Genomic DNA, 18,887 nt, shown 5'->3' with positions numbered 1-18,887 from the left:
GGTGCTCATCCAAATGATCTGTGCAGACCTTCTGCATCAGAAGCCTGCCAGGTGGTCCTCATGCCAGCCAGGCCGAGGAGCTCTGTTTCTGAAGTGCAGGGGGTCCTGGGGTCTGGATCTCTATGGTGTGGCCCAGAGTTCCCTCCAAGTCCATTTGGTACAGATTAGTCTCGCAGGATACTCATTTTTGACAAAAGCGTTCTCTTGTCAGAAAAGAAAAATTGGAGAACACTACATTCTGCATCTTCCTCTTGGAGATTCAACATGTACTTGATGTGTTAAGTCTATATGAAGTTTTCTAGTTTCCTGGATAATTTTCTTTGAGAGTGAATTATCTAAATTTACACTTTTTATCTTCTGTTTTTCTAAGTACTTATGTAACCCTTTAATTTGGCCTTTAACACTCAGGAGAGTGTGTGTCCACTCCATATTCTAAATTACAGAGGCATTTGAAGTGCATTTCAATTGCTCATGCACCCATGTTAATTCCTGAGTGTGATGCAGACATTTCTTTACTTTTCCAATTTTCTAACAGTTTGTTGCTTAACATTTCCTAGGCAGCCTACCTGGGATGTGCAGCCACGGATATTTCTCTCCCTCATTCTCTCTGTTTCTCTCTTCCTCTCTCCTCTTTCCTTAGCATCCCTTTGGCTCTTCACTCACATCCCTGGATCCATGGGCTGTGGGGGAAGGTTTTTGCACTATTTAGGTCCTAGGCATCCTTGGAGGATGCGTAGCCCTTCAGACTCTTTACACAGACACTTACACAAAATGAAACTTTCTCCTGCTAATACTGGCAACCTTTCACGGCATAATTTAAGTATACTGTATGCTAACAAAGTCTGGGGACTCCTAATAAGAAGTGAGGAGGGAAAGGAAAAAAGAAAGAAGGCAATAAATGATGGGGAGAGAAAACCTACATTTACTGCAATTATAAATTTGAAAGAAGCATTGACTATTCTTCCTATTTGCAGATGCTCAGAACAGGGCAGACATGGTGCCTTGTTCACAGCCACGTGCTGAGGAGGGATTTGGTTGCTGATTGCTCCTTAGGTTTTGGAGGAAGGAGTGAAGATTGGTTCAGTGTTGATGATGCTGTGGCACACAAAATAGGGTTAAAGCCTTTTTCTTATTTTATGTCAAAAGTCATCGTAGGAAATTTGACATAGATTTGCTGTTATTTATGACTATAATTGCCTGATGTTAAAAACCCCTGCTTGCAATCTGAGTTGCTTGAAACACTGGTTCTGAAATACAAAACTAGATACAGCTCATCTGGTTTCAGTTGTTGTTTCCACATGAAAGGGCAGGATCATCCACAGGGGTTCTGAGCAAGCTACTGATGGCTTATCATTTGGGGTCATGGTCAGGAATAGCTTCATGTATGTTACTGTTTCATTTATGTGAAGTTGTTGAATGTCACTGAGCCAGAAATTCAAATTTAATTTACATTTTCGGGACAACAATGTGACTAATCAGAATGAGTCCACTTCCTATGGAGATCTGCCGAATCATCTTTTTATAAAAATCTAATGGTGATGGCTTCATTAAAATGCAAATTAAACTACAAACACCCAAAACCCAGCCAACCATCCAAAACACTTAAACATTTGGAAATATTTCTGTCCTGTGCTTTAACAGACATTGGAGACATTGAAAGGTGAGTGGTGGGAGAGGGAGGAGGGATGGTAAATTACCTAATGGGTACAATATACACTACTATCCAGGTGATGGTTACACTGGAAGCCCAGACTTCACCACTATGCAATATGTAACAAAATGACACTTACATACCCAAAATCTATAAAAATAATTTTAAAAAAGAATGAGGGATCATGCATTTATTTTAATAACCAGCATTTGTGGTGTATTCTGTGATCATTACAACTTCAATCTGATTATCTGATCTTTGTCTGCGTCTACATCAAATGCCTGGAATAATGATGTTGGTTCCTCATTTACCTGTAGAGTTTGACCTTGAGTTTGTAATTTAGAACAGGCTTTCCAAACTTTAGTGCACAGATGAATTGCATGGGAATCTTGTTAAATTGCAGATTGTATTCTGCAATAGGGCCTGAGATTCTGCATTTCTAGCAAGCCCCCTGGTGAGGCTGATGCTGGTGTGAGGACCCACTTTAAGTGTCAGGGATTTAGAGGAGAAAATGTAAGTGGATGAAAGGATTTCTTCAAATAAAGAATCAGCATACTTATTGCTTCATACATTCATCAAGATGACCAACTTATTCTTGGAAGCTATGCTATAACAAGAGTTGGAAGTGTTTACTCCTTTCAGATAACCAGGATATTGTATTGATCACAATACAACATTCTTTCAACGTTCTAACTAATCAAATATTAGGTGTTATAAATTATGGCTTTAACAGATACACAGGAGTGGAATAACAAAACCCAAAGTTTTAGAAAGCAAACATATCTCGATCATTTTAAATAGAAGGCAGAGAAATACTTCTATATTATTTCATATAATAAGTTGTGGAACCAGTATATCTGGTGAATCTAAAGTAATGATCTTGTGAGAATGCAGTCTGTAGAGAGAAGTTTTGTCTTACTAACATGGTCGGTCATTTTTCTGAAAACAGTCCAGCTTTTTTCTACACTGATTTTTACAATACTTTACAGCCCCTGTGATTTACGCCAAGACCACATGCGGGATTTGATTTCCCTGTGGACATGAAGTAAGGCTCATAGGAAATCAGTTGTTTGTTGTTATTTAGTTTTACTATGCTTAATCTTTTCTAGGTACTAAGGTCAAAGGTTTTGAATGAAACTCCCTTTTTAGCAGGGCAGAAATAACTCATCACATTTTCAGTTTTGTATTCTGAAAGTTGGGCTTCTCTGAAGAGCTTTGGAGAGGGATGTAACATCCTTTCTTTATTCTCCTTTTTTCCAAAAACTGTTTTGACTATTCTGCATCTTTTTCTTTTCCAGTTGATTTTGAGAATTAGCTTGTTAATTTCTTCAAAAGAGCCAGATCTTATGTACCTTGTCTCTTATGTACCTATGATGTTGGTTGTGATTGCCTTGCATTCTTAGTGGAGGGAAATCAACATCTTACCAATAATGATGAAGCTATGTTGTGTAAACTTTTGTGATAAGTCTGCAATCATTAAAAGGGGAAAACAACTTCTGCCCTTTTGATCCAGTATCTAGAAAGAAATTATTTAGGAAGATACTGAGGGTAAAGGAGTCCTCAGCAAGGCTTCCATTTTAACAAAAAATAAAGCTCCCAAATAATTTCTTTTCTAAAAATGATCAGCCTGAAAAATCGAGCTGCCAACATAGATATGCAAGCTGGAAGCTTGCACAGGTGAATGCCGGCGGCTGTGCCAATGGAAAAGGGCTACCTGAGAGCCAGGCATGTTCAATATGGACGATCCATCTTCTGTTTCTTTGTCACCGCAGTGAAAAAGCAGACAACATAGCATTGGCCACGTAGAGAACTCATCTGCATAATAAAAGATTAGGGTGAGGCAGCCAGCTTGTTTGTGCACTATACAAACGGCATGCCTAGTCCTAACCAGTTCTTCACGTGTGCAAATGACACACCTGGTCCGACCAATCTTTTGTGCCCTGTGTAAATCAGACACTGCCTCCGCAAGCTCATCTATGAAATCTGCACTTCACTGTGGACCACAAGACCTGCTCAGCATCCCCTCTCTCTGCAGCAGAGAACGTTTTCTTTTGCCTATTAAACCTCCTCTCTTAACCTCCTTGTGTGTTCATAATCTTGATTTCCTTGGCGTGGGACAGTGAACCTTGGATGTTACCCCAGATGAATGACCCCACTTCATTTTAGATACCTTCAGTCAAAGGACACATAAAAGGAAAATTAATCTTGGGACCCTAAAATCACTAAACCAAGGGAAGAGTCGAGTTGGGAACCGTGTCAGGCAAACTTGCTTCCGTTTTATTCCTAAATGACATAGCTATTTAACACAAAGATAAAACGGCTGCATACCTCCCTCAAAATTTGCCCACAAGGAAATTCCTAGTAGGCAAAGGGCAGACAGAACTCAAAGTCATCACCCTGAGGCTCACATGAGACAAATGCATATATACGATTGCTGCCTCTGCTCTATTGTTTCGCTAAGCCAGGGAAAGCGTAAGTGACTGTTTCTGCAAATTGTATATTCAGCGGAAGTCTAATCAGAAACTCAAAAGAATGCAACTGTTTGTCTCTTCTCTACCTGTGATCTAGAAGCCCCCTTCTCCACCTCAAGTTGTCCTGCCTTTCCAGAGGAACCAATGTACATATTACACATATTGATTGATGTCTCATGTCTCCCTAAAATGCATAGAGCCAAACTGTGCCCCGACCACCTTGGGCACATATCATTAGGACCTCCTGAGCCTGTGTCATGGCGTGTCCTTAACCTTGGCAAAATACACTTTCTGAGTTGACTGAGACTTGTCTCAGATATTTTGGGTTCACAGCTGAAAACATCTTACTAAACACTTTTTAATAATTATCCTTTGTCAACTGCAGAGCTTATGTTCCTGAAAAGTGTGTGATTGGCAGACTCCATTGTTGTGGGATTAGTATACTCAGGCTTGCTTAGCATGCAAATTGTTTTTGGTCTGGTGAATTATACTGGTTTGTTTCTGCACCGTTTCTATACTGTAATGCACTGTGCTGCTTTTTTAGAAGTGTGTTGGATTGTTTTAATTCATTACTTCTCATAGTTGAAGGGTGAAAGATAGTGGAAGATTTTGAGCTAAGAATTTTGAGACCCAGATTCTATTTCTGGATTCTCTGTGGGGAGGGTTATGGGAAACCAGCAAGGGATCTAGGGGCAGTGGAGGCTGCTGGGGACATTTTTCCCCAGGCCTAAAAACAAGGGGAAGGAGCTTTTATCGAAACGTACAGAGAGGAGATGCAATTATTGGGGCCACTTGAAAGGCAAGGGAATGAGATGGCAACTGGTGGTGGCTGGCTGGGAGATAGCCAGGAGAACCAGCACCCTAACCTCTCCCTCCTCCCACCTTTGCCCACCCTTGCATCTCCTGCTGACGCTTGCCATTGGTTGAGGCCAGAGGGAAGCCAGAGGACCTGGGCAGGATGCGGTTCTTAGAGATTAGCTTCCTGGAGCACCCAGCAGTGTGGAGAAGGGTGGATTATGGATCTGGAGGGGCAACTGGAGAGAATGCGGCGTAGAAGTGTCTGCCAGTATTTACAGATGGTGTGAACAGCTAGCGAAATGCAATTCCAGTATCACCTTTTACTTATCTGTATGCAAAGCTGGTAGTTGTGTTACCCAGGGTCACCAGAATAGAATTCTATGCTTCCCACCCGTCTATCATGCCGTCATTCTTATACACCAAACACTGCGTCTTAAAACATCCTCCTTTGGTATACCCAAATAGCACACAAGAGAGTGTGATGATATTACCCGAAGCACATACTGGTAACACAGTATTTCTTTGAAGTCCCAATTTTATTTTAAAAAAAATCCTGCAGGTTTTGTATTTAGCTTTTTATTATAAAATATCCGTGTTAATCATATGAACGTGGAAATTTCAGTTTGAGAAGCTCAAATTAAATCTGAAACATAGGTCTCCTACAAAATAGTGTGTAATTTTTTTTTTTTAGAAATTCACTTCATGCAGATCAGACTTTAAAACGGCTGCATAAAATGGAAAATCAAAGCACAGATCAAAGTATAGAAATGTATACAAAAATAGTGTTTCACAAATTCATTCATTTGTCCATTTATTCATTTGCGTTGATTGCCTGTTCTGCTGGTGAGAAGTGTTTCAGCCCAGAGCTGGAAGCTGTGTGCTCTGACAGAGGCAGCCTCAGATAGCCAGAAGGGGCAGCATCTCTCTGCTAACTTCCGTTACCTTCTGTCCAAGTTCTCAAGGAAGGTTATGAAGGCACTCAGAGTTCCTTCTTGAGCAATCTTTAGAAAACGACCACATGGACAAACTGAACTGAAAGTACCGTGTCCAGCCTTCAACTAGGAGTCATTACCAGAGGAAGTAGGTTTGGTTTTTTGGTCTGTTAGCAATCATCTCCTTTTCCTTTTTTTTTTTTTTTTTTTACTTCCATTGAAACCTGCAATATATGTAGAATTTGTTTTGTATCAGGTTATTTTTACTTTTGGATCAATAAACATTAAAGATAGAAACCATCGGTGAAATTGCCTTTGTGATCATGCACATCGTGTTGAATCTGTCTGAAATCCTTGGTAATTATGTCCTGGCATTTGGGGCATATTACATGGCTTTTGGGGGACCACTTAAGAACCTGGGGAATTCTGGTGGTACCTCACTCTGAGATTGTGCAGAACATCTCCCAATCTGAGATTATGCAGAATGTTTTTTCAAAAGTTATGTAAGTACCCTGTAGCCTATCTCTTTTTCTTCATTTATGGTGTGTTTGTGAGGCAAATTACCAAAAGGCATCATTTGATAAAAACAGGAAGAAAGTTTGCTCAGAGAGGATGGGTGGCCTTTCTGATGTCACTCAGTGGCCCCAGCAGGACTGCAGTGGAAATTTTGGCATGAGAATTCTGGTCACACTATTCTTTTCACCAAAACCAAACCAAATCAAAACAACCCCCCTCTGCCCCAAACAAACTGAACTTTCAAATAGCTTTAAGTCTTGAAAATAAACCTTAAGGGGGAAAAATCAAGCTGTTCTTGGTGTCAAGCCATATCCATCCTTAGACCCCAGGCCCAGATTTTCCTATTCAGGAAGAGAGGCATCAGCAGATCTGATGGGGGCATTTGATCAGGTTTGAATGGGGTCACTTGGAAGGATCCCATTTCTTGCTGCTACAAAAGTCTGCTCAAATGTGAGAAGCCACCAGTAAAGATGATTTCTAGGAACGTAGACTGCCACTCTAGGCTTTCTTGGTTGCGTTGGCAACATTGCTGGCACATGTATTGTTCTTGGAATTATAGAATTGCTCAAGAGACACTTACTGAACTGCACAAAGAGAGTTGCCAGCAAATAATTTTCTAAGCACAGATGTTTCTATAGACTTTATAGTATCCCTTTAGCTCTAAAAGATCTGTATCACAGAAAGTCAAAGATGTGAGCTTGGCCAAACCCGTAAGAATCTCTTCCATTGGATCTACTGGAAGATCTAAGCTCCCTGTCAGACCTTTGTTATTGCAACTTAAAGTGAAGATATGAAGTCAAGGAGAAAAGAAAGAATAAACCCTCATTAAACACTTTTCAGATCAGGCCAGGAGTTTTTGCTTGTGTTCTCACTTAGACTTTCTAGAGTTGGTATCCTCCCATTTCTAAAGATGAAGAAATTGAGTCTCGACTAAGTTAAACATTTGGCAAAGGTTTTCCAGCTCTCAGAAGTGATCAAGTGAGGTCCAGTTTTGTTTGATTTTAGCACTTATTTTCTTTCCACTTGTACCCATGAAGTCTCTTAGGATTCAGTGGTTCTTCACCTTACAGAAACCAGGAGACCCTTCCTCCCCTCCTAATAAAAGGCACAGCCATATTATATTAGCCACAATTCCAGGTGATTCCTGGACATCTTGGGATCTGTTCATGGACCCCAGATATAGAACCTGGTATCTAGAGGGAGGCCATGGTCATTTGTGTTTTCCTGATGCTCCTATGAGACCCCCTTGGTGGCCTGATCCATAATATTCTTACAAGGAAGAGATGTCCTCTGGCCTTTTGCTCATCAGAGGCTAATTCGGTTCCTCTAAGTGAAGACAGAGTATGGAGAACATATATTTTGTATAACTTGCTTCCTCTCCTAGGGTATTTGAATTAATACAATAACCTATTTTGGGAGGGAGATGATGTCATATAGTTTCCATTTAATGAAAGTATGGATCAAGCAGTTACTATGTTTGAGTTCCTGACAATATGATGTGGTTAGTCAGAGTAGAATCTAAAATAGAGGAAAATGACTTAATTGTAAAGGGGAAAGTAGAAGAGTGTGGTCACCAGGCTGTGTTTCTTTCTCTGCTCCTGTTTTTACGGCATTATAGTATAGTGGTTAGGATCTTATCAGTTTCCTCATTAATTAATGAGTAAAAAAATAATCACTGATACATGTTCACATTGTACTTTACAGGTATTGTGATTTCTTTCTTTTTTTCTTTAACAATATTCTTTGAGACTCGGTAGATGGATATATAGTCTTTGGTATTTTTCAAACAAAATTGCCCTTGGAATTTTTTTTATAGAGATTCCTGAGATTATGTCCCATGGAACACATTTTGGAAAACACTATTCCAGAAAGATCATGGTAAATCAGAAGGGTAGCTGAAAACCAAATCCCAGCCTTCCATAAGCTTGGTTACATACCAGCTATATGACGGAGATCAATTACTTCACCTCTCTAATTTTCAATGTTCTCATGAGTAAAATGAACATAATCATAGCAACCTAACTCACAAGATTATTGGGAGGATTAAATACATTTTTAGATATAGGACACTTAGATCTGTGCTTGATATATTGTAAATTTCCATAGGTGATAGCTAATAAATTAGAGAATTATAGATTTAGTTAAGTGGGCATTTTTTATAAGAGGAAGAAAAGCAAGAACATGTCCTATCTATCTTCTTCATCTGTTTCATACCCGTCACCACTAGCGGCCCCTTCCTGCCTTAGGGAACTTACAGCTCCCATTTGAAATCCTGGGTGGAGTTTTGTGGAATTTTTGTTCTACCTGAGTCAACATCTCCTTTAATATTTGTACGGCAGGTCAGTGTTTTTTCATATTTAATTTTTCATATTTAATTTTTTTGAAACAGGGTCTTGATCTCTCACCCAGGCTGAAGTGCAGCAATGTGATCATAGCTCACTGCAGCCTTGACCTCCTGGGTTCAAACGATCCTCCTGCCTCAGCCTCCCAAGTAGCTGAGACCACAGGCACATGCCACCATGCCTGGCTAATTTCTTTCTTTTTTTTTTTTTTTGAGACGGAGTCTTGCTCTGTCACCTGGGCTGCAGAGCAGTGGCATGATCTCGGCTCACTGCAACCTCCGCCTCCTGGGTTCAAGTGGTTCTTCTGCCTCAGCCTCCCAAGTAGCTAGGATTACAGGCATGCACCACCATGCCTGGCTAATTTTTGTATTTTTAGTAGAGACAGGGTTTCACCAGATTGACCAAGCTGGTCTTGAACTCCTGACCTTGTGATCCACCCGCCTCAGCCTCCCAAAGTGCTGGGATTGCAGGTGTGAGCTACTGCACTCGGCCAATTTTTCTTTTTTAATTTTTGTAGAGATGTGGTCTCGCCATGTTGCTTAGGCTGGTCTCCGACTCCTGGGCTCAGGCAATTCTCCTGGCTCGGCCTCTCAAAGTGCTGGGATTACAGGAGATCATTTTTTACATTGCTAACTCATCTTTTGTTGGTCTAATGGGTAACTGACATGAAAACTGCCTGAAGAATCTGTATAAAGCAATCAGGAACAGACCTGTTCTGTGGTGAATTTCCCAAATGTAGAACCCTCTCTGGCTTCTGTGGCCATGTGTGTTTACAGCAGCTCTGATGCAGGACTGGTTGCTACCAGTGTGGCAGATGTGAGCTTTCTCTCGAACATCTGGTTGGTAGTATATGGAAGATCCCTTTGCCTAGCTAAGGAACATAAGGACTAATTTACATGATCTAAAGAGGTTGGAGATTCATTACATTATCCTGTGCAATAATGACATGAGACAGTGCTCTGTTTGTGAATGGGGCCACTGGAGAAGGAAAATCTGGTCTTTATCTGAGTCTCATGGGATGACTCGCAGGCTTTAGCAGACTCCCACTGGGTTTTGGTATAATTATTATACTCTGGGCTGCATCCTGAGGATATCAGGTTCATGAAAAAGTAATTCTGGGACAAGGTGACTCAATCCGGAGGGACAGCCAGCAGGCACCAACTCCTGGAGAAGCGAATCATTTTGGATGCTAGGACTCAAATCTTTGCCAGGTCAATATTCCTCAAGCTGTTTTTCCCCACCAATATTTTTTTTTCCTCTTGAAGTCAGAGGACTGAGTGTCCTGAAATTGAAAGTATTAGGGAGGAGAGAAGAGAGCAGCGTTCTGGAACATGATACCTTTTCAGGTAGATGTGTGATTGGAAAGCAGCCTTGGCGGGTGCTTACTGCACTGCCTTTTAGGGCCCTTCTCACTTACCTCTGTTCCTGTCTAGGGACTAAATTTCCTCTTCTCCCTAGTTTTCTAATTCCCAGTTGCCTCTGTCCCACTTAGGATAAACCTACTCATGTACGAGACATGTAATTTCTCTACTTTATGTCATTCTCAACCTTTTAAAATCTGAAGGCCATTCAGATGGGACAGAGGCTGTGAATATTCTCTCTTATCTCTTGTTTACTTTCCCAGAAGTGTTTCCCAGAATTGGCAGGAAGGCTCATGCCAGCCTCAGAGGCTTTGATGACGTGATGGCTAATGCACTGTTAAAATCTACCAAGGTAAGAAGTAGATGTCGTAATGGTACAGACATAAATCCCCCAGAGGGGAAGCTGGAGGACAATGTGAGGACCACGAAGGCCCATGAGCCACACCGAAAGATGCATTTCTAGTGTTTCATCTCAGTCCTCTCACATGAGGGCAAATTAAATCTGCTTCCTTAAGTCCTGAAACACACTGAGAAAGAGGACAAAGGACTAGTACCCTGAAGTTTGGGAAACAGTGTAGGACGTGCCCAGCAGGAAGCTTTAGGACAAGCAGCTACCCTGCACTTACCTTCCCTCTCCAGTCGTAAGCTATGGGACTTTGTAGTGTTAGGGTGAGAACAAGATAAGAACTCTTGATGGATAGGTGGGTATATGGACTGATGAGTGAATGCATCATCTGGACATGGGCACAAGTGGAAGACCACCTCTCCATGTCCTGCCCAGAAGAGTCCATGGCCTTCTGATTTAGTTCACTCCTGATCAACAACATGGAGAATGTACACATTATTTTATGTGCTCTTCTTTTTTTTTTTTTTTTTGTAAGAACAGAAAATGTGAAGAGAGAGGTGTCTCCTTGTTAAAGAAGACTAATAAAATTGTATGATTTTTTTCTTGACTTTTAGAGTCTGGCTCAAGGAAGTGTGAGTAACCCAGAGCTGGAAAATGGTCTAGTTGGAGACCTCATCCAATGGATGAATGTCACTAAAGCATCTTGGTGGCCAACCCTGCCATCATTCTTGTCTCAGTAACAAACCATGCCTGGCCTTTGCCTTGAACTGCTTTGTGACCTGCAGCCTCTCCTCTCCTCAGCTGCCCCATTTCTGATTGTAGGACTAGCTTTTTTTTTTTTTTTTTGCTTGGGGTCACACCTTCTCATAGCTTGATTTTTCTTTGATCTTTTCTCCTGATTAACAGAAGTTATTTCTGTGTGGAATGGAAGATTGTGAACTTTATCTTTGACTTAAAATGCCAGTCACTTTTTTGAAAGCTGCCAACACAATATTCCACTCCTAATTTAAAATGGTAAGAGAAGGCAATTATTCTCTTACTATAGTAGGATTTAGTTTGTATTGCACTATGAAGACTTGAAACTTGATCAGAAATTTGGCTTTATAGTATGGAGAAACTGCCCAAATCAAAGAGTTCTAAATTTTTAGGGACACTTGGGCACTTTATACATGGGCAATTGCCCTAGAAGAGAATGTGAGACATCTATCATTGGGGCAGCCCTTGCAACCCAAGCTGAGGAACTAACTGCCTTAGGAGAGATTGAAAGATGATTTAAGATGAAATATTCCAAGTTACCATATTCCTACTTTTCCTTACTATTTAATTTTTTACTTGCGTATGTCATGATGTCTTTTAGGACTAGGTCAGAGCTTCTGAGCTTGGGGTGAGGGTCGGAGGAGGAGCACACATCCCTAACAGAATATGTCAGAATCTCACTGAAAGGAAGTGGAATTAGAAAAGCTTATTCAACGTAGTGTATTATTTTGCATTTGAAAAACAGCAGCACTAAAAGCAACAACAAAAATCTTACTGTTTCAAAATACTAAAGTGTCAGTGTAGATGAAATTATCTTTGAAGTAAAAGATTCAAGTCTTAAGCCAAAATGCATGAGGCACTGAACTTTCTTCCTTTTGCCTGTAGGTGGAAGATGTGTCATGTTGATGTCAAAATCTGCATATCAAATACATAAATACGTAGTAATCCTCCTGTAATATCAACAGTGCCACACTGTTCAGGTTTAATTGGTGTTTTCAACACTGCCAAAGGAGTGGTTAATGAGAGAGGTCATTTAAATTATCAGCTCACTGTCAAATACTCGTGACATAGAGCAAGGCAAAAGATGTTTTTAGTCATCTCAGTTCTAGGTTTCGCTGTCTTTGGTGCCTTAAGATCTTTTCTATATAGCAGATCAATCTTACCACCTCCATTGAGGCTGCTGGAGAAAAATCACAAAACTGCTTACATATGGGCAACTGCACATCATGGTCTTTGCTTCAGCGGGGCCTTCAGTTTCATCTAAAATTCATGTCATGTGTTTTTGGTTCTCATCTTTTCCTGTTCCACATCTGAATCACTCCCCTCTCCTCGGGACCTTTCCTGTGACCTCACCCCACTGCTGCTCAGCAGATGATCTGGTCGTTTACCACACAGGAGAGATGGATCTGTCATGTGTGCGTTCCTTCCAATTTGGCCTTTACACAGGCAATCTTCCCTGCCTTCTCAGAAATCCTTCATGTTTCTGAGGAATGGCTGTGCCTCTTCCCGAGCAAGATGGGTCCTTTCTAGTGAATCTGAGATGCCGCCATTTCCACCCCCTTTGGAACTTTTCTTACTGTATGACACCCTCATAGCTCTTGCCTCTTTTCTTTGATCAGTTCTCTCTGGCCTAGAAACAGGGTCAGGAATTGCTCCTTTGATTCTTTATGCCCCTAAGTTCTGGAAAGAGTACCTGCATGCTCTTCAGATTCCTCTCCTTCTATTTGCTCAATCTACTATGATCTGTCTTCTGACTGCCATTCCACTCATAGCCCTTGGCAAGGACCCCAGGGACCTTCTGGTTCCTAAATCCAGTGGACACTTTCAGGGCTTTTGCTTTTTAACTTGCTTGAGTTCTCTGTAGCAATTAAAACTATCTCCTTTGGTTTCTGTGAATTTGCTCCTGGTTTGACCATACCTCTGAGTCCCCAGTCTCCTGTCAAGGATTCTCCTCCTCCGCCCATTCTTTAAATAATGATATTTCGGGACTGTCTTTGGCCCACTTCTTTCTGTACATCATATTTTCTCTGGGCTTTTTCATACACTGTAGCAGCTTCACTATCACCATACTCTGGTGATTTCCAAAGTATAACTGTAGCTCAGAGCATCTCTCAGAACCTTGGCCCTATTTACCATATCTCTACCTGGATGCCACAGAGCTGTCTCAAACCCTGTATGTCCAAAATGATTTCTAATTTGTTTGAAGGAATCAATGCCTACTCAGTCTCTCCCGCAGAAATCTGAGGTCATCCTTCACTCTGTCCTTCATGCTTTTCAACTCACAAGCCATTATATACTGTGCATTATATTTCTTAAAGATTTATCTGTTTCCTAGCTCCAGTTCTGTCATTTATTGCTTGGACCATTAAAAAGCCTCTTAATTGGTCTCATTATTTCTATCTTGCCTTCTTCTAACATTGTCACCAAGGAGTGCAGACCTTTCCATGTGGCTCCCTCCAGAGAAACACTTCATTGGCTCTCCATGGTCTTTACAAGAAAATCAAAGTTCTGAGTCTTGCTGCCTAAGCCTTTCAGTAATCTGCCCTCTGTCTATCACACCACCCTTGTCCACTTCAGTTCCACACCTCCAACCCCGGGTTTGAATACTATTGAAAAATCACAGTCCCTAGAATGTAGCCTGTTATTCCTGCAGCCCCTTAGCCCAGTGTTTGACGCACAGTGTTTAGTAAACACGAAGAGGATTTCTTTTTTGCTACTGTTCATTGTGATTTGCATTCTTCACTAGGGAAAATGTCTAACGTAATAAATTTATTATGGATTCTCAGATTGTATTTGAAATGTGACTTAGTCTATTTACCTGTTTGAGGAGTAAGTCTCTTCTCTGGGACCCTAACTATTGGTTAAGCTCATAGGACTTCTAGAATGGTGAACACATTAACTCTAGCAATAAACTATTTAATTTCTACAAAACTATGATGAAAATGTTTTGTGAAAACAAATTTTTCATGCACTTTTTGCCTACTGATGTGAGTTTTGAGTCTTTCTGGCAGAGCAAGTTTGATCCTTCTTTATTGTGATGGTTCTTCCAGTGTTTGAGGATGGCTGTGCTCTTTTCCTTGGGTCTTCTCTTCTCCCTGCTAATATACCAAATCATATCAAATGTTCTTCTCATCACATAGTATCAACTCTCTTTGCCTTTTTGAGAGCTCCTTCTTTTGGCTCCAGATTTTCTGTGTATTTATGTGTTTACCAACTTGTCCACCTCTGAGAGCATCCAGGACCACTTTCCTGATAGCTATTAAGCTATTAAGTTATTAAGTTAGTGCAGACTGAGATTACATTAGATGCTTTGGCAGCAACATCACTTCGTTGGCTCATATTGACTATCTGTTAAAGTCATCCCTTACTTCTACTTAAGGGTGGAAACCACCCATCCCTAACATCTGTCTTGTTGCATTTGTTTGAAAGTTGAATAATAAATCTGGTGTTAGTACAGTTACATTTTTGTCCTACATTTTATCCTTGTTGAATTTCATCTTGTTAAAGAAGGTCTTTTGTGAACCCTGATTCTGGTCATGTAAAATTTTCAACATTCTCTCTGGCTTTTTCTCAGTATAAGCTTATAAACTGGTGATGTTCAGTGGGGTTAGATAAAAATATCTATAAATAATAGATATTCTTTACTGAGCATTAACTATATGCTGGTCATCATAGCTTGGCATTTCCATGTGCATCCTTGGTGGTTCCATACAACACTGTGAAGTAGGCACTATTAATACCTTTATCTTACATGTGAGCCACTTAATCGGATATAGGTCCTTCATGGTTGCCTCTAGAAGTCTTATTTTCAGTTTATATTAATTTTCTTGTCAATATTTTTGATGGGAGTTTTTTTTTTTTTTGATGGGAGTTTTTAACCAGCTACCAACACATCCACTTAACTTGTACTAAAATCTAATATGTACATTTCTTATAGAAACTCTATAGTATGATAAACTCTTTTCTTGTTACTTTAACCATTGTTAGTGAATTTTCTTGTTACTTTAAACATTAAGAAAACTGTGGAAAATATAGAAAGTTATAAAGAAGAAAATAATGATCACCCTTAATCTTATCATCCAGAAATAGCCACTATTAACTTTTTAACATAGTTATAGTCTTTTTACATATATACATAATTTCATGTTTCTTATGCTTATCAATTCTTCCTTAGTTACAATGCCCAATTCTTCAAAAAATGCAGTGTATTCTACTCCAGCTTTCAAAGAAACTCTTATATAAGTGATGGGACAATATTAGTTAATACAGTGATTATATGTCCTTTCAATATTTATGATACTAGATTCCTCCAACTTTTGAAAAACAGTGCATTTACAATGAAAAATAACATATTTCCTATTACTTACATGTAGTATTGGTTTGTGAAATGAAATTGAGTGATATTGAACAATTGGTAATACATGTGTGAATCTGTATACAATTTTATTTAAAACATATATCTTTGTTAATAACAGTGAAAAGGAAGAAATACAAGCACATTTTATGAACAACTAGTTTTATAATAGAATAAAACATCGTTTTTCATTTAGAGTAATTACTTTTGCTCCAAATAAAATTTACCTCTTGAAGGAATCTGCATGGACTCTGACTTATTGGATAACTACTTTGATACTTAGGTTCATTTATTAATATAACATTATCAATATATCTTGGGGAAAATATATGAGCTATGAAAATGTCTAGTAAAGCAAGAGATGTGTATCATTTATTTTGTTACTCAGGAAAATGAGTTCTTCATATATTCCTAAAGTATATTAGTTATCTTCCTTCTGCCCTACTTTTTAAAGGCATTAAGCGCAATTTGTTACTTATGTCCTCTGTCGCAAAGAGGCTGTATGCTGTGTCTTTAACTTATCTTTGATTTGTTATTTGTGGACCTGCCTTGTCTATTCTGCTAAAAAATACATTTTTTAGGATCAATTGTTGGGGCCTTGTTTTTTCGTATTTCTGGGGGACCCCTGTTTAGTATGGGGCCTGTGTATCCCATGCTTTCTTTGAGTGTTTATTGAGTTGAAGGGAGTATCAGAAGATGGTTGAGATGGAACTTACCATCATCCTGGCTTCTAACACTGTCCCGATGAAGTAGTTCAGGGGTCCCCAAACCCCGGCCTCGGACTGGTACCAGTTTGTGGCCTGTGAGGAACCGAGCCACACAGCAGGAGGTGAGCAACAGGGGAGGGAGCATTACTGCCTGAGCTCCGCCTCCTGTCAGATCAACAGCAGCATTAGGTTCTCATAGGAGAGCAAACCCTACTGTGAACTGAACATGCGAGGGATCTAAGTTGCAAACTCCTTATGAGAATATAATGCCTGATGATCTGTCACTGTCTCCCATCACCCCCAGATAGGACCATCTAGTTGCAGGAAAACAAGCTCAGGGTTCCCACTGATTCTACATTATGGTGAGTTGTATAATTATTTCATGATATATTACAATGTAATAATAATAATAGAAATAAAGTACACAATAAATGTAGTGTGCTTCAGTCATCCTGAAACCATTCCCCCCGCTATCTTCTGGTCAGTGGAAAAATTATCTTCCATGAAACTGGTCCCTGGTGCCAAAATGGTTGGGGACCACTGAAGTGGATGAATGCTTTAGTCAGACAGCTTTGGTCTACTGTTCACAAGCAGCTGAGTACCAATTATGCATTCAGCATTGTGCCAGATGCTTTGGACAAAAAGACAAATAAGGCATAGCTTCTGTCTCTAAGTCATGCACAGCCTGCTAAAGGAAACAGTTATATAAAGAAATAAGTGCAGTGTAGCACAACACTTGCTCAAAGCCACACAGCCTGTGAGGGGCAGGACTGGGATTCAGTTTTTTTTGTTCAACTCCACAGCTACCAAGCCAAGATGTTTCCAGAACAGAAAAACTAGGAGTGCTGATAGTTTTTGCTCTACTCCTAAGAGCAAAACATCAGCCTTGCTCCATTAACAGAAAATGCACATCTTTCTTTTAAAACATTATTAAATTAAACATTTTGTTTTATTTGCAAATTAGGTCCTCCAGAAACTGGGGAAAGCTGATGAGACAAAAGACGAACAGTTCGAAGAATATGTCCAGAACTTCAAACGGCAAGAAGTGAGTCCATTTGTTTAGTTTCTGGAGTGGGAAATGGTTTAAATGTGTTTGTGTCTTAGCATATAAGCAAAATGCATTAAGATTAAAAAAAGAATAGATGGGTTTGGCACTAACTTGAGAGTAACACTTGCTAATTCTGTAGAATTTCCTATGGAAGATGGGAAAAGGCCATAGACAGTAGATGTTGGAATCCCAGGAGATAAAGACTCTGCTGTCCTGGATTGCTTTAGTTTTTTATGATACTTTATTTGTTGAAACAGGGTCTCCCTCAGATTGCCCAGGTTGGCGTGCAGTGACACAATTTTGGCTCACTGCAGCCTCAACATCCTTGGACTCAGGTGATCTTCCCACCTCAGCCTCCTGAGTAGCCAGGATTACAGGTGTGCACTATCACATGTGGCTATTTTGTGTGTGTTTTTAGTGGAGATGGGGTTTCACCGTGTTGCCTAGGATAGTCTTGAACTCCTGGACTCAAGCGATCCACCCACCTAGGCCTCCCAAAGTATTGGGATTATAGGTGTGAGCTACCAGGCCCAGTCTTGGACCACTTTAATACAGATGACTGGTCTATAGGAATGCTGGTGTTTCTGAAGATTTATATTTCATTGAACATTAGAAAAGCAGTAGTTTAACACTTCCGATAAAATAACCTTAATTGTTGCATGCTTCAAGAGCATGCATTCGCAACAGGGAGTATACTGATACCTTCCCTAAGGGGCTGAAAATTGGTTCTTGGTGGGTGAAGAAAACTTTTTCAGTGTATAAAGCAAAGATAAACATACATTAGATAAACAGATATATAGTATACTTATGGTGTTAAAATTTTACAGGCGGTGTAATTAGGAAAAAAGTCTTAAAAGACTCCTTGGGGAGGTGACAACGATAAAAAAAGGTTGAGAAACAGATTGTGATGTTTGTTCCTGTAGTGTATATGTTTAACAGACATGTGAATATAGAAACTATTTTTAAACTATGTCTTGATCTCTAATGCTTGGATAATTGGCTAGAATATCTCTCTTTCGGTAACACACATAAGGGCTGGGGAGGGGAAGATAGGAGTGGGGCCCTCTGAGGTTAGAAGCCTCAAGTCTAGAGATCATCTTAGAGATGGGGTGGGAAGAAGGCAGGGTGAGAAGGCCTTGGGAAATGGGGTTTGGGCGTTATAATGTCTAATTATGTGCGGAACAATATAAGGACATGGATTTATTTTCCTGCTGTCACTGGAGCTACCAGTGTCCACAGAAGGAATTATGGCCTCAGAGATGACACCAACAATGGGAAATCATCACAGGTTTTATTTTGTCCCCTTTGCTCCTGACCCCTTGGAGGTTTCTTTCTTCCATTTGTGTATCAGGGTTCCTGCTGTTTCTCTCACCAAGACATTCTATTTCGTTTCCTCACCAAGAGGGATTATACATTTCAGCAGGTATGGAGCCAGGTAGATCAGTTTTGCCAAAACACATTCCTGAATGTCTCCAGTTTCATCCCAAGACTAAGGGTTGGCAGATGTGATAGGCAGTCTGTTTACCACGAATGGGATAGCAAACATGTTCTATCTGAACGTGAGAAAAGGGAGAGGGGAGCTGGAGAACCAACAGTAACAGAGAG

General features: G+C 40.1%; 1 protein-coding gene across 4 annotated transcripts in view; it reads left to right on the top strand.

Moving 5' to 3' along the window:
* The window catches only part of AMPH (amphiphysin), a 247,059-nt gene that overhangs the window by 74,574 nt on the left and 153,598 nt on the right, over positions 1 to 18,887 (top strand). For all 4 annotated transcript variants that reach the window (XR_004433135.1, XR_004433134.1, XM_033193703.1 and 1 more), the window contains exon 2: positions 17,199 to 17,279. Coding sequence is in view for 2 of the 4 variants with exons in the window: in XM_033193703.1 (XP_033049594.1) it covers positions 17,199 to 17,279 (81 nt within the window). In the remaining 2 variants the exon portion in view is untranslated. The remainder of the gene's footprint in view (positions 1 to 17,198; positions 17,280 to 18,887) is intronic.

This window comes from Trachypithecus francoisi, unplaced genomic scaffold (genome assembly GCF_009764315.1).
Source record: "Trachypithecus francoisi isolate TF-2019V2 unplaced genomic scaffold, Tfra_2.0 Lachesis_group4, whole genome shotgun sequence".
Lineage (NCBI taxonomy): Eukaryota > Metazoa > Chordata > Mammalia > Primates > Cercopithecidae > Trachypithecus > Trachypithecus francoisi.
The sequence above is the reverse complement of the archived record's forward strand: the minus strand, read 5'-3'. Positions and strand labels throughout refer to the sequence as shown.